Source organism: Eublepharis macularius, chromosome 15 (assembly GCF_028583425.1).
Source record: "Eublepharis macularius isolate TG4126 chromosome 15, MPM_Emac_v1.0, whole genome shotgun sequence".
Classification (NCBI taxonomy): Eukaryota; Metazoa; Chordata; class Lepidosauria; order Squamata; family Eublepharidae; genus Eublepharis; species Eublepharis macularius.
This window is the reverse complement of record NC_072804.1, coordinates 40,431,024-40,446,993: the sequence shown is the minus strand read 5'-3', so window position 1 is coordinate 40,446,993 and position 15,970 is coordinate 40,431,024. Positions and strand designations below refer to the sequence as shown.

Below are 15,970 nucleotides of genomic sequence, written 5' to 3'. Positions count from 1 at the left end.
ATATTCCAATTGTGGTTGGGCTGTTGGGCTGCTTCAGCATGGGGACAGTTCCCTATTCTGTAAACTTGCTCTTCCCATTGAATTGGGGCCAGACTTAATTTTCCTTCCTGCCCCCATTGCAACCCACTGATCTCCAAAAATGTTGCTCCTGGAGGATGGGGGAACCCAGTGGAAAGAGAGGCGTCTACTGATGCAATGGGGAATTGGTGGAATTTATCACTTTTATCTGGATCCAGCCCACTGTTCCCCTAAGATTTACTGATCCGGGAAGGCACCAGCGTCATTCAAACTGAAGGATATGAGCATGACTTCCTCTTTTCTCTGCTTGCAAATGAGATTTGCCAAAGAGTGTCTAGCTCAAAGAGACAGAACCCAAGCAGTGCCCGGCGTGGCAAAGAAGATAAGATGGTGCCGCAGAAGAGTCTTTCCTTGACTCTGTTCTTCGTTGTTGCGGTCGTAGAGAGTGGCTTGACCCAGCAGGCAGAAACTGACTGTTGTGCAGGTGAGTTTGAATGGGGAGGGGGAGATTCTGCGGAAGTGGAAATTATTTGGCCATAGGTCATGATCCTGCTTCATTGCGGCAATCAGTTGGCATATCTGGTATTACAGCTATTGCAAACTGTTTATAATGGGCCAATTCACACTGCACTCTGCTACGAAGATGCCAAGGAATGCCGCTTCACTCTCTGGCTTGGACTTCGCCAGCTGGTCTTTTGAATGCCTCCATGCATGCCCAGATCAAAGGTTGTTTCATTGGGGAAAAGCTTTGAAAAAGTGATAAATCCAATTGTGAATTCCTATTATAGTACAGGAGTCCTTAGCTGTGAGCTGGTGGGCATTTCTGGAGTTTTTAAGTAGTAGACAGAACCACAAAACAGCTGCCCTAAGAGGTGGGATCAATCTGAAAATGGCTGCGGAGGGTGAGGTGGTATTAAAAAATCTTGGGAAGGTCCAGGTTAAGCATCCTCCTATGATTGATCTATCTATTTATTAATGGTCTTTTGAAGTAACCTCTGGGGTACTTGATACCTTATCTTGCATGTCTCACCCCGGACTGACTGCTTGCTACTGTTCAACAGCTCCCCTCTCCCCCAGTGTAGTGTAGTGTAGTGGTTAGAGTTTCAAAGTAGGATCCAGGAAACCCAGATTTGAATCTGCACTCTGCTGTGGAAGTTCACTGGGTGACTTTGATCCAGTCACACACTCTGAGCCTAACCCACCTCTCAGGGTTGTTGTCAGGATAATACGGAGGCAAGGAGAATGATGTAAACTGCTTTGGGTCCATATTGTGAAGAAAGGCAGTATTTAAAAGAAGTAAATTACTAAATATAGTTGAAGATGGGAAACGGATACAAAGTAAGTTGTTTATTATGTTTGAAGGAGAGGAGGAGGCTGGGAAAGGTGAGCTTAAAAAGGCTGCCAGAAAGAGGAAATGGTCTGGGGAAGGGGATAAAGGGAAAAGCGAAGTGTCCTTGCAAGTCTTTGCAGGCCCCCCACTTGTGATTTTCTAATCAATACTGCTCAAATTGTTTGGGGCCCAGGCAAACAGATTGGGGAGATCTGGCCACCTCAGATTGTGAGCGATAACAACAATGTATTTGGTTGCTGAACACATTCCCTGCAAAATTCTCAGCATCCCAAGTTATAATGCATAGCTTCCTGAAATAATAAATAATAACTTTAAAAGAATTCCCTGGATCTCACCCCATCCCCAGTACCCTGCCAGACTCCTGATCGTTGCATCTAGAAATTCTGGAGTCTACTTCATCAGACGCCTAAGTGGGGCTTCTACCAAGCAGGCATAATAGCAGTATCTTGATTTGGTAAGCTAGTTAACTCGCTGATTTATTTATTTATTTATTTATTTATTTAAAAATACGCCTCATCTCCAAGGAACCTGCTTGGGGCAGCTCGCAACATAAAATGTAATGAACACTAAAAACACAAAAACATAGGCGCCAGGCAAACCTCAAGGGGAAGAGCAAAGGGTCCTTGTCACATCTTTGAGGGATGGTATCAAACTTCTTTATGAGTTCTAACTCTGCATTTTCACATTGAAATCACCCTTGGAAGTGTGTATGATGAGGAATTTATACTTTTGCACAGGGATGGGTTTTTCTCTATTAAAAGAAGAAGAGCTGTGACTTCTAGCTTTCTTTGAAAAGAGATGGACCATCTTGATCTCGGTAGCAGTGGGAAATCCACTGCAGATTCCGCACCGAGTTTCCACGATCTTGAACGTTCCTCGAGCACAAAATATCTTAAAGGATCCTGGCACCATACAACTTCTCCTCCTGGCAACCTGGTCCTAAGAAAACTGGTGTCTTATAAAACTATTCAAACCTTTGCATGTTTTCTTCTAGATCTAAAAGGCTTCTCCCAGTGTGGTCCAGGGAAGTTCCTTTTCCGGAGCCAACCAGGGATTCCAGGAATGCCTGGCATACCAGGAACAATTGGACCCCCTGGGGCAAAGGGAGACATTGGCCCTCGGGGGCCTCCGGGTAAGGAGATGTTTTCAACAGTGACATGAACACAAATCATATTGTGGGCCATGCTGGCCTGTTCTAGTATTTCTGTTCAGTACAGCCACCTGTTGGCAGGTTATGGTGTTTTGTTATCTGAGATGGCAGTGCCAATAGCTGCCACCATTCTCACCCAAAAGTCAAAGGAGAAATCTCACATCTCTTTTCTTCAGAATATAGTTCAGCACACTGTGCATGCCCTGTAAGTCTTCCCAAACACTCGTGAGATGCCTTCCTCTCACAAGGACTTCAGAACTGTCCTTCCTTTTATACTAGTTTTGCAGATACTTTGTTGCATGAAAGAATTTATGAAATTGGAATCCAACCCTCTCAACCCTACAGTCTGGTGTTGCTGCCTCCTCATTCTCACCGAGCCTCGGTGTGTGAACGGAGCCTCAGAGTCCTTTGGTGACCAGCCTCTCTGCAATGGGGAGGAAGGCAAGGCAGCAACCTCTCCCCCAAACTGGCCACCTGGGACCATTTGACGCCCCCCCATGGTGTCCACATGCAGACATATAAGCAAGCCTACAAGGTTGTTTAACTAGGGATGACAATTTCAACCTGGGAAATTCCTTGGGATTTCAGAGAGAACAGAGTGGGGAGGCAAGGGAGCTGAGTAAGAATGCAGAGTCATTCTAGGACTTTTGCTTTTCCTAGACTCTATAGTACACCTCCCTCGGAAGCTGCCATTTCCTCCAGGGGAACTGATGTCTCCAGCATGGAGATGAGTTGTGGGAGAACTCTCGCCCCAGCCTGGAGTTGGGAACCCTATTTGTAAATGACCTATAAAGACTAGCTGTTTATAAGAGGTAGGATATATGAGAAACAATTAAGAAAAAACAGCAGCATATTCCCTTAGGTTGTTGTGGATTTTCCGGGTTGTATTGCCGTGGTCTTGGCATTGTACTTCCTGACGTTTCGCCAGCAGCTGTGGCTGGCATCTTCAGAGGTGTAGCACCGAAAGACAGGGATCTCTCAGTGTCAAACATATTCCCTTAATTTTTTTCTTCTGCCTATGCTGGGGTGCCTGGGAAGGCTGGACCCAAAGGGGATCAAGGAATCAAAGGGGGGAAGTCTAAAAAGAACCTCTGGCTGCACGCTTGAACTGTCTGGCCCTGCCCTAACCAAGGACTCTCTTCTCTATAGGAGAAGCCTGTACTGTGGACAGCTTGGCTGAGTGCCCGCAGCAAGGTACTGTCTTTGTTCATTTACCCCACACTGAATCAACAGTCTGCTGAAGCCCCCTTCTCCTCTGCCAGAGGGGAGTGCTGTTGTGTTAGGGACAGAAGGGAAATTTAAGATGCAGTCCAGCGATTCCCTTCTCATCTATTACTTTGCAAAGAGGAGTATGGCTTGCTTCCATATGGGGACAATGTCTCCTGGTGGACTCATCAATAGATGATTCATATGGAGGCTATACTGTATGGTAGCCCCTTGTGCTTTTTTCGGCCCATAGTAAATGTATTGCTATAATGGTATGACACTTGAGCAGGATATGTTCAGCTCATTTTCTGTAATGGCAGCAAAAAGCCCACCCAAGAGTGGTGGCTGCAAGGGGATATGAAGAGAACAGAGCAGCAGATGCGGATGGGGAGCAGGAAATCCAAAACTTCCCATCTACATTATGGGCAAACCTGCATCAATCTCAATCTTTCTGGAAAGATCGGAGTCTAGAAGGTTTGGGAGAAGGAGAATGCCTGGAGGAAGATGTTTTGTGAATTCTTTGGAAAAACCCACTCCAGTTTGTGAGCCGGGGGTTATGAAAATCCTCTGGGTTGGAGCAGCCCAAGTGAGGGTTTCTCATGCCACTTTCTCTTACACTGATACAGCGCTTCTTCTTGCATCTTGTCAATGCACAGGAGCCCGTGACTGCAAAGAACTTTTAGACCGGGGAGAGACGCTTAGTGGGTGGTACACCATCTTCCCCATAACAGGGAAAAAACTGACCGTGTTTTGCGACATGGAGACGGACGGAGGAGGTTGGCTGGTGAGTTCCTCCCCCTTGGTTCATCAGAACTGACAGACATCTGGTAAATAGATATTCCCACATTGTGCAAAGGCACTGGAAGGGTGAGAGATTTTTTTTACAAGTGTGAACAGAGGCACCCTGTCACTGCTGCTTCCCATCTAGAAGAATCCTAGCAGAACAGATCTTCAACATAAATACGAGCAGAATTTTGTGACAGTTTGAATGGACTTCTAAGGCAGAGTTCTCTGCCATGGTGCTCAACACATTTTGTGGCATTCAACAAGTATTTAAAGAAAGCGGGTGGGGCCGGATGAGGCTCCTGCCTAGCATGACTTTTGATTTGCCATCGGAGATCTGATTGGCTGTGCAAATTAAAATAAACACTGTTGTTGGTTTTATTCCCTCATAGTTTCCCTAACTGCTGAGTTACATATATAATGAGTATGTACAACTCATACTCGATACAGAAAGCAATCCCTCTTGTTCCCTCAGGTGTTCCAGCGGCGACAAGATGGATCCGTGGATTTCTATCGTGACTGGGAGTCCTACAAGAGAGGCTTTGGGAACCGGGATTCAGAATTCTGGCTGGGCAATGACAACATCCATCTGCTCACCAGCTCTGGTAAGACCCAACTGCAGTTTTATGATGGATATTGGGGCAGTCTGGGGTTCTCTTGGAATTACAACTCATTTCTAGGCTACAGAGCTCAGTTTCTGTGGAAGAAACGGCAGCTTGGAGGGTGGACTCTTTGGCATCACTAAGCTCCTTCCCCAAACTCTGCCTTCCCCAAACTCTGCCCCCTATCTCCAAGACCCAAACCAGAGTTGCCAATCCTATCCACTCTCCCCTATGACTTTCCTTGGAGTCCCCCGACCCTCAGGAGCAGCAGTTCTGGAAACGGCCCTGGGTTGCAACAGGAGAGTTGCACTTCTGTGGATGAACATCCTTCGGTTTGCACAAATTTCAGACAGGATCCAAACCTGAATACTTTCCTCTCTATTCAATAGAGAAAGAAGAGTATTTCCCAAGTTTGAGCAAAATTATTTAATATTCTACGCAGTCTATCATCCATCTGTCCCAGACCCAGAACCAAGCCAACCGTTTCTGCAGCGATTTTATATACCTCGTTAGTGAGATTCTATTTTTCCCCCTTTTGGGATTTAGGGGCATACCATCTACGGATTGATGCTGAGGACTTCAGTAATGGCAGAACATTTGCCCTGTACACTGGCTTTCAGATCTTGAGTGAGAAGGAAAACTACACACTTGTTTTCGACTCTTACTCCCAAGGAGACATGGGTGAGTTATGATTTTGTGGAATGACTCAGGCTTACTTGGCTATTGAGACAGACCTTGATTTTCACCACTGACCAGGTGTGATTATGCAACTTTTATGCAAATTATGCAAACTTTAGTGTAGAGAAGTCTGAGTGCTGTTCAGTGATTTATCCAAAGGCTAAGAGGGAAGGAAGGGAGTGATTGGGGAAGTTACAAAAATCCAAGCAAATAATTACCAAATACCTACCTGTTCAAGTTCTGATGTCTTAAAAAATGAGAGTTGCCATCAAGAAAGGTCCCCAAAGGATGATTATGGAGTCAAAACCTTTTATTCCCTCCACATCCCCATATGCCTGAGTGTATGACGTATGTTGACGTGCATGTGGCTAGTCCTTATTGAGTCTGGCATTTTTCTTCTACAGGTGATTCTCTCTCATCACACAATAGAATGGCGTTTTCGACAAAGGACAGAGATAACGATATCTATGATTCCAACTGTGCTGTGCAGTTCAAGGGGGGCTGGTGGTACGAGAAATGTCATAACTCTAACCTCAATGGGCTTTACTTGAAAGGTGAACACACCTCTTATGCCAATGGCATCAACTGGGCAACTGGGAAAGGGCATTATTACTCTTACAAGTATGTTGACATGAAAATCAGACCACAGTAGGTATTGATGGGGCCAAATATCTTCTGGCAAAGAACATCAACATCTCTAACTGGGCTCTCATCTTCCGCATTAGCTGTTGTTACTGTCCTTCCTAATATTTCATTTACAAAATGTTAAGCCTCTCTAACAATGCATCGTTGTTCATTACATTGTGTAACATTGTATTAATCCAAATAAAATATATCCAATATGGTCTGAAGGGCTCCTGCGGTGATGCACCTTGGACCAGGTCCAACATGCTCAAAAGCTTTTTTAAAATTCATTATCTTCATCAAAACAGGTTTGGGGCAAGGGCGTAGACTTTCCAATTTCCCGAGGGGGGCGGGGCTGGGGCTCAGTCAAATGCATTGCTATATCCAGTCCTTAAAAGAACCGGGGCCCAGTGACATCACAGGGAGGAGCCAATGACATCCCCAAATAAGTGAGGTTTGACATTCTGCTTTTGATAAGGTCCCCCATGACATTCTGATGGGCAAACTGGAAGACTGTGGACTGGACTATAGGAAAGTTCAGTGGATAGGGAACTGGTTAGAGGACCGCACTCAAAGAGTGGTGGTCAACAGCGTTTCATCAGCTTGGAAGGAGGTGTCCAGTGGGGTGTCGCAGGGCTCGGTTTTGGGCCCGGTACTTTTCAATATTTTTATCAATGATCTGGATGAAGGAGTGGAAGGGCTGCTCATTAAATTTGCTGATGATACCATATTGGGAGGTGTAGCAAACATCCAAGAAGATAGAATTAAAATTCAACAAGACTTGAATACTCTGGAGAAGTGGGCAGCTGTGAATAGGATGCAATTCAACAAAGACAAGTGCACAGTATTACATCTGGGCCACAAAAATGGGAAGCACAAATACTGGATGGGGGATACACTTCTGGGCAGTAGTATCTGTGAAAGGGATCTTGGGGTAAGAGTGGACTGTAAACTAAATATGAGCAGTCAGTGTGATGAGGTGGCAAAAAGGCTAATTCAATCTTGGGTTGTATCAAAGGGGCCATAGCGTCGAAATCACAGGAGGTCATAGCCCCTCTATACTACCTTGGTCAGGCCGCACCTGGAGTATTGTGTGCAGTTCTGGAGGCCTCAATTCAAAAAGGATGTGGACAAAATTGAGAGGGTGCAGAGGAGAATGACGAGGATGATCAGGGGTCTGGAGACTGAGCCCTACGAGGAAAGGCTGAGGGCTTTGGGAATGGTTGTTGTGGGTTTTCTGGGCTGTATTGCCGTGGTCTTGGCATTGTAGTTCCTGACGTTTCGCCAGCAGCTGTGGCTGGCATCTTCAGAGGTGTAGCACCAAAAGACAGAGATCTCTCAGTGTCACAGTGTGGAAAAGATGTTGGCAAGTCATTTATATCTACTCAGGAGGGGTGGGGTTGAGCTGAGGTTGAGGCGTGGGGTCCACACCCTGGGAAACTCTTACAGGATGACTCAGCTCAACCCCACCGCTCCTGAGTAGATATAAATGACCTGCCAACATCTTTTCCACACTGTGACACTGAGAGATCTCTGTCTTTTGGTGCTACACCTCTGAAGATGCCAGCCACAGCTGCTGGCGAAACGTCAGGAACTACAATGCCAAGACCACGGCTATACAGCCCGGAAAACCCACAACAACCATCGTTCTCCGGCCGTGAAAGCCTTCGACAATACGGCTTTGGGAATGTTTAGTTTGGAGAAGAGGTTGAGGGGGGACATGATTGCTCTCTTTAAATATCTGAAAGGCTGTCATTTGGAGGAGGGCAAGGAGCTGTTCCAGTTGGTAGCAGAGGGTAGGACCCGAAGCAATGGGCTAAAATTACATGCACAAAGGTACCGGCTGGATATTAGGAAAAACTTTTTCACGGTCAGAGTAGTTCAAAAGTGGAATCAGCTGCCTAGGGAGGTGGTGAGCTCCCCCTCACTGGAAGTTTTCAAGAAGAGGCTGGATGAATACTTGTCAGAGATGCTTTAGGCTGATCCTGCACTGGGCAGGGGGTTGGACTAGATGGTCTAAATGGCCCCTTCCAACTCTATGATTCTATGATTTCCCCAACCATTTTTTGAAACGCTGAGAGTTAATATCATTCTGAAAATGAAATCTGGCCCTTAAGTCAGAGTTGAGTAATGAAGACCCCTGGTGGGGTTTTCATGGCAAGAGACTAACAGAGGTGGTTTGCCATTGCCTGCCTCTGCAACTCAGGTCTTTGTTGGAGGTCTCCCATCCAGTTACTAACCAAGGCTGACCCTGCTTAGCTTCTAAGATCTCCTGGCTCACCTGGCCAATCCAGGTCAGGACAATATCATTCTGCTCTATACTAAACCAGGCCATTGGTCCCTCGAGGTCAGTAGTGTACTCAGACTGGCAGCAGACCCCCAGGATTTCCAGCAGAGGTCTTTCACACCACCCACTATCTGAACCTTTTAACTGGAGATACTGGGAACAGAACCGGAGATCTTCCGTATGCCGAGCAGATGCTCTGCCACTGAGGCATGACCACTCCCAAAATGTGATTTTGTTTTTTTATCATTCAAAGCACATTCCATATATTACATTTCTAAACTGATTTGAGCCAGTTTGGTGTAGTGGTTCAGAGTGGCAGGTCTCTAATCTGGAGAACCGGGTTTGATTCCCCACTCCTCCACTTGAAGCCAGCTGAGTGACCTTGAGTCAGGCACAGGTTCTCGGAGCTCTCTCAGCCCCATCCACCTTTCAAGGTAATTGTTGTATAGATAATAACAAGACACTTTCTAAACCACTCTGAGTGGGTGTTAAGTTGACCTGAAGGGCTGTATATAAATCAAATGTTGTTGTTATTGTTATTACCTATAAAGGTGTTAGCTCATTGCTACATTAGTGCTGCAGCACAGCATAGTTTTTGGATATGTATAGAACTACTATATTCATTGGCACTATTTATAGTCCGCCTTTCTCACTGAGACTCAAGGGGGATTCCACAGTGTGAGTAAGCACTGTCAATTTCCATGTAGTTTCAATAAACAGCGTAATAGGATACATAAATGCAAATTTGCAAAAAGTTAAAGCCGGCAGAAATACGATACAGGCTTGAAGAAATACTGAAACAGAACTATCCAGTAGGATCATACCCAAAGCAACAGACAGATTTCGAAGCAAAAGGGGAAGGACTAAGAAAAGGGAAATTTTTTAAAGCAGTGAGCACATGAAGTGGGACATATTCCAATTGTGGTTGGGCTGTTGGGCTGCTTCAGCATGGGGACAGTTCCCTATTCTGTAAACTTGCTCTTCCCATTGAATTGGGGCCAGACTCAATTTTCTTTCCTGCCCCCATTGCAACCCACTGATCTCCAAAAATGTTGCTCCTGGAGGATGGGGGAACCCAGTGGAAAGAGAGGAGTCTGCAGAGGCAACGGGGAATTGGGAGAAATTTTCACTTTAATCTGGATCCAGCCCACTGTTCCCCTAAGATTTACTGATCCGGGAAGGCACCAGTGTCATTCAAACTGAAGGACATGTGCGTGACTTCCTCTTTTCTCTGCTTGCAAATGAGATTTGCCAAAGAGTATCTAGCTCAAAGAGACAGAACCCAAGCAGTGCCCGGGGTGGCAAAGAAGATGGTGCCGCAGAAGGGTCTTTCCTTGACTCTGTTCTTCGTTGTTGCGGTCGTAGAGAGTGGCTTGGCCCAGCAGGCAGAAACTGACTGTTGTGTAGGTGAGTTTGAATGGGGAGGGGGAGATCCTGCGGAAGTGGAAATTATTTGGCCACAGGTCATGATCCTGCTTCATTGCGGCAATCAGTTGGCATATCTGGTATCACAGCTAATGCTAATTGTTAATAATGGGCCAATTCACACTGCACTCTGCTACGAAGACCCCAAGGAATGCCGCTTCACTCTCTGGCTTGGACTTCGCCAACTGGAACTCCCTGGAGGCCTGGACCCCACCCCATCCCCAGTACCCTGCTAGACTCCTGATCATTGTAAATAGCCATTTCGGAAGCAATCAGATGCGTGTAGTGGGGCCTCTACTAAGCAGATGCAATAGCAATAACTGAAAATGTCTCTTGTTTTGCTAAGCTAGTTAACTCTTTAATTAATTTATTTATTTAGAATTTTTTTATGCTTGCAGCAGTTCACAAAAAAAAGTATTATGAAAGGGTGCCAGGCAAGCCTCAAGAGGAAGAGCAAAGGGTCTTTGTCACATCTTTGGGAGATGATATCAAAGTTCTTGATTAATTCTAATTCTGCATTTTCACACTGGAATCTCCCTTGGAAGCTCATCTGGTGAGGAATGGTGACTCTGAGCTCGGCAGCAGTATGTCCCAGGAAGCCGAAACTGGTTTCTAAATATTGCCCTCTTTTAATATCAGATTTGTGTCCATTTATTCTTTTGCATAGGGATGGGTTTGTCCTCTGTAAAAAGTAGAAGATCTGTGACTTCCAGCTTTCAATGAAAACAGATGGACCATCTTGATCTTTGTAGCAGTGGGAAATCCACTGTAGATTCCTCACAGAGTTTCCATGATCTTGAACATTCCTTGAGCACAAAATATCTTGAAGGATCCTGGCACCATACAACTTCTCCTCCTGGCAACCTGGTCCTAAGAAAACTAGTGTCTTATAAAACTATTCAAACCTTTGCATGTTTTCTTCTCCTAGATCTAAAAGGCTTCTCCCAGTGTGGTCCAGGCAAGTTCTTTGTCCAGGTCCAATCAGGGATTCCAGGAATACCCGGCTTGCCAGGAACAATTGGACCACCTGGGGAGAAGGGAGATGTTGGCCCTCAAGGGCCTCCTGGTAAGAAGAGGTCCTCAAGGGCGGCATGAGAACCAATCACAATGTGGGCCAAGCTGGCCTGTTCTAGTTCAGTACATCCACCTGTTGGCAGGTCAAGCTGTTTTGTTGTCTGAGATGGCAGTGCCAATAGCTGCCACCATTCCCACCCAAAAATCAAAGAAGAGAATGCACTCCTCTTTCCTTTAGAATATAGTTCAGCAAACTGCACATGCCCTATAGGTCTTCCCAGCCACTTGTGAGATGCCTTCCTCTCACAAGGACTTCAGAACTGTACTTCCTTTTATACTAGTTTTGCAAATACTTTGTTACATGAAAGAACATTTGAAATTGGAATCCAACCCTCCCAACCCTACAGTCTGGTGTTGCAATCCATTGGCTCTGCCACTTCATTCTTCATTGCATATGGGAACCGAGCCTCAGATTTGTTTAGTAGCCAGCTGCTCTGTAATGGGTAGGAAGAAAGGGGACGGCACCGACCCCCGCCCCTCTAAACTGGTTACCTGGGACCATCACCATTTGAAACCCTTGACTAATGGTGTCCACATGCAGACACGTAAGCAAGATTACAAGGTTGCTTAACTAGGGATGACAATCTCAACCTGGGAAATTCTGAGAGATTTGGGGCGGCACATCCCTTGGAAGCTGCCATTCCCTCCAGGGGAAAAGATGTCTCTAGCATGGAGATGAGTTGTAATTCTGGGAGAACTCTAGTCCCAGCCTGGAGTTGGTAGCCCTATTTTTAAATGACCTTTGATGACCTACTGTTTTTAGTACTAATTGCATACCTGGGAGTTTTCCTTTGAAAATGAGAGGTAGGCTATATGAGAAACAATATTAAAAAGCACACATTCTCTAATATTTTTCCTTCAGGCTATCCTGGGGTACCTGGGAAAGCTGGACCCAAAGGGGATCAAGGAATCAAAGGTAAGGGGAGGTCCAAAAAGCACCTCTGGCTGCATGCTTGAACTGCCTGGCCCTGCCCTAACCAAGGACTCTCTTCTCTATAGAAGCCTGTACTGTGGACAGCTTGGCTGAGTGCCCGCAGCAAGGTATTGTCTTTGCTCATTTACCCCACACTGAATCAACAGTCTGCTGAAGCCCCCTTCTCCTCTGCCAGAGGGAAGTGCTGTTGTGTTAGGGACAGAAGGGAAATTTAAGATGCAGTCCAGTGATTCCCTTCTCATCTATTAGAGTTTGCAAAGAGGAGTAAGGCTTGCTTCCACGTGAGGACAATTCCCTCTGATGGACTCATCAACAGAGGTTCATACGGAGGGTATTCTCTGTGGAATCCCCTTGTGATTTTTGTTGTCCATAGTAAGTGTATCGCTGTAGTGGTATGACACTTGAGCGGGATACCTACAACTCTTTTTCTGTAAAGCCAGCAAAAGGCCACTGGAGAGCAGTGGCTGCAAGGGGATACGCAGGGAAAACAGCACTGGATGCTGGTGGGGAGTTTGGTAATCCACAACATCCCATCCACATTACAAGCAAACCTGCTTCAACCTCAATCTTTCTGGAAAGATCGGAGCTCAGATGGTTTGGGGAAAATGGGAAACCACAGAAGGAGAACGACCAGAGGAAGATGCTGTGTGGTTCCTTTAAAAAAGCCCACTCCAGGATGTGAGCCAGGGGGTAGAAAAATCCTCTGGGTGGAAGCAGCCCAAGTGAGGATTTTCTCATGCTGCTCTCTCCTACACTGATAACAGCACTTCTTCTTGCATCTTGTCAATGGACAGGAGCCCGTGACTGCAAAGACCTTTTAGACCGTGGGGAAACGTTTAGTGGGTGGTACACCATCTTCCCCATAACAGGGAAAAGACTGACTGTGTTTTGCGACATGGAGATGGACGGAGGAGGTTGGCTGGTGAGTTCCTCCCCTTTGGTTCATCTGAACTGACAGACATCTGGTGAATAGATATGCCCACACTGTGTACCCACACTGAAAGACTGAGATTTTTTTTTTTTACAAGTGTGAACAGAGGCACCCTGTCGCAGCTGCTTCACATGTAGAAGAATACGAGCGGAACATATAATGAATAAGAGCAGAATGTTGTGACTGCTTGAACGGTCTTCTAGGTCAGAGTTCCCGGTCATGGACCCCAGCACCTATCCTGGCCCCTCCCAAATATTTTAAGAAAGTGGGTGGGACCAGATGGGGCTCCTGCCCAGCATGGCTTCTGATGGGCCACTGGAGATCCGATTGGCTGGGCAAATTACAATAACCGCCATTGTTGGTTTTATTCTCTCGTACTTTCCCTCACTGCTGAGAAAGGTTTAACCCAATTTACTTTCTGCATGTCAGCTAGCTGGCAATGACAAAGGAGCAGGAAAAAAATAATTTGGTAATTGTACACACATGCGCAACTCATACTTGCCACAAAAAGTATGCCTTCTTGTTCCTTCAGGTGTTCCAGCGGCGACAAGATGGATCCGTGGATTTCTATCGTGACTGGGAGTCCTACAAGAGAGGCTTTGGGAACCGGGTGTCAGAATTCTGGCTGGGCAATGATAACATCCATCTGCTCACCAGCTCTGGTAAGACCCAACTGCAGTTTTATGATGGATATTGGGGCAGTCTGGGGTTCTCTTGGAATTACAACTCATTTCTAGGCTACAGAGCTCAGTTTCTGTGGAAGAAACGGCAGCTTGGAGGGTGGACTCTATGGCATCACATCCCCACTAAGCTCTTTCCCCAAACTCTTCCTTCCCTAAGTGCTGCCCCGTCTCCTGAACTTCCCAAACCAGAGTTGGCAATCCTACCCCCTCTCCCTCATGATTTTCCTGGGGGTCCCTGTTCCTCAGGAGCAGCACTTCTGGGAACGACTGGATTGCAACAGAGAAGGTAAGTTGCACTACTGTGGATGGAAATTCTTCTGTTTGCAGAAATGTTAGGCAGGATCCAAGCCTCAATAATTTCCTCTGTATTTAATTGTATTTCCCCAAGTGTGATCAAAATTGTTTAACAATTCACCCTTCTATCATCCCACTGTCTCAGACCCAAGCCAACCCTTTCCACAGTGATTTTGTATGCTCGTTAGTGAGATTCTTTTTTTTTCCATTTGGGATTTAGGGCCATATCATCTGCGAATTGATGCTGAGGACTTCAGTAATGGCAGAACTTTTGCCCTGTACACTGGCTTCCAAATCTTGAGAAAGAAAACTACACACTTGTCTTGGACTTTTACTCTCAAGGAGACATGGGTGAGTTATGATTTTGGGGAGGGGTGGGAATTGCTTAGGCTTACCTTGCTATTGAGACAGAACTTGATTTTCACAAATGGCCATGATTGTGCAGTTTTGCAGATAATGCAAACTCAAATGTAGAAGAGTCTGAGTGCTGGTCAGAGATTTATTCAAAGAGGGAGGGAAGAGAGTGATTGGGGGAGTCACAGAAATCCAAGCACTCACCTGTGCAAGTTCTGATGCCTTCAGTTCTCCTCAGGAATGGTCGCCAAAGGATAATTATAGAATCAAAACCTTTTGTTCCCCACATCTGCTTTTGCCTGAGTAAACAACAAATGTTGACATGCATGTGGCTAGTCCTTATTGAGTATCGCACTTTTCTTCTACAGGTGATTCTCTCTCGTTACACAATAGGATGGCGTTTTCAACAAAGGACAGAGATTGCCCAGCAGCGCAGAGGGCAATCCAAACTCCCCTCTGTCTGGAGATCAGGGGGCAGGGCCACCAGCCATGTGACCATTTTCAAGAGGTTCCGGAACTCCATTCCCCTGCGTTCCTGCTGAAAAAAAGCCCTGATCAAACCAGGTTTGGGGGCTAAAATCATTCAAAGGTGCTCCTGTGCTTGCATTCCATTTCCTGTTTATCCAGGCAAAATGAGCTCCAGTTGCCTGCTCTTCAACAGAGAGGAGTTCTGCACACGTTCAAGGGCAGTCTCCATTTTGTTAGCTTTATCAAAACAAGTTCTGAGGCTCCAAGACTAAACGAATTTTCAATCATTTCAAGAGCGCTCCCATCATGCCCTCCTCCCTGCCGTTGTTGGTGGAGAGTGCCCTCAAGTCATAGCTGATTTACGGCAATCCCTAATGGGGTTTTCAAGACAAGAGGATAACAGAAGTGGTTTGCCATTGCCTTTCTCTGCAAACTTGGTGTTTGTTGGAGGTCTCCCATCCAATTACTAACCAAGGCCAGCCCTGCTTAGCATCTAAGATCTAACAAGATCAGGTTCTCCTGGGCTGTCCAGGTCAGGGCCCCCTTCTGGTTATCCCCAGAAAAAAAAATGGAGGACGAATTCAGTAATTCAATGGGGAGGGAGACAAGGAAAACTCTGCACATACTCAGGGGTGTCATGAAAGTAGCTCCAAGTCGCCATCGAACCTCACAAGAAAGGTCCAGGTCCATGCCAATCTGTGTTTTGTAGGCCTATTGGCCTTAAAGTGCAGGGGTTGGGTCTAAAGGAGGCAGCCAGAGAGGCCAGCCTGCCGGCGCTCCTGGAATTGCCAAGGGGAACTGAGTGAAGAGTGTAACTGTTTAAAAGGAACAGGAGCTCGCCCCCAACCTCTTGGGGGAAAAATAGACCCCCTTCACCTCTGTGGATGGGGGCCATATAGCGTTGCCAGCCTCCAGATAGTGGCTGGAGATTTCCCGGAATTACAACTGGTCTCCAGGCCACAGAGATCAGTTCACCTGGAGAAAATGGCTACTTTGGGGGGTGGAATTATGCCATGCCAAGGTCCTTTCCCTCCTCAAACTTCACTTTCTCTAGGTTTCACCCCCCATATCTCCAGGAATTTCCCAACTTGGAACTGGCAACCCTGGG

The 15,970-nt window shown here is 46.2% G+C and overlaps 1 protein-coding gene and 1 pseudogene across 1 annotated transcript; both read left to right on the top strand.

Moving 5' to 3' along the window:
• The first annotated feature begins 370 nt into the window (after positions 1-370).
• LOC129343224 (ryncolin-1-like) lies at positions 371-6,633 on the top strand. The gene is made up of 7 exons (XM_054999321.1): positions 371-502; positions 2,364-2,501; positions 3,669-3,713; positions 4,382-4,509; positions 4,984-5,113; positions 5,657-5,791; positions 6,193-6,633. The coding sequence occupies exons 1-7, from the start codon at positions 406-408 to the stop codon at positions 6,438-6,440; spliced, it is 921 nt and encodes a 306-aa protein (XP_054855296.1). The 5' UTR covers positions 371-405; the 3' UTR covers positions 6,441-6,633.
• A 3,376-nt stretch (positions 6,634-10,009) lies between these two features.
• On the top strand, positions 10,010-15,030 carry LOC129342925 (veficolin-1-like; annotated as a pseudogene).
• The last annotated feature ends 940 nt before the right edge of the window (positions 15,031-15,970 follow it).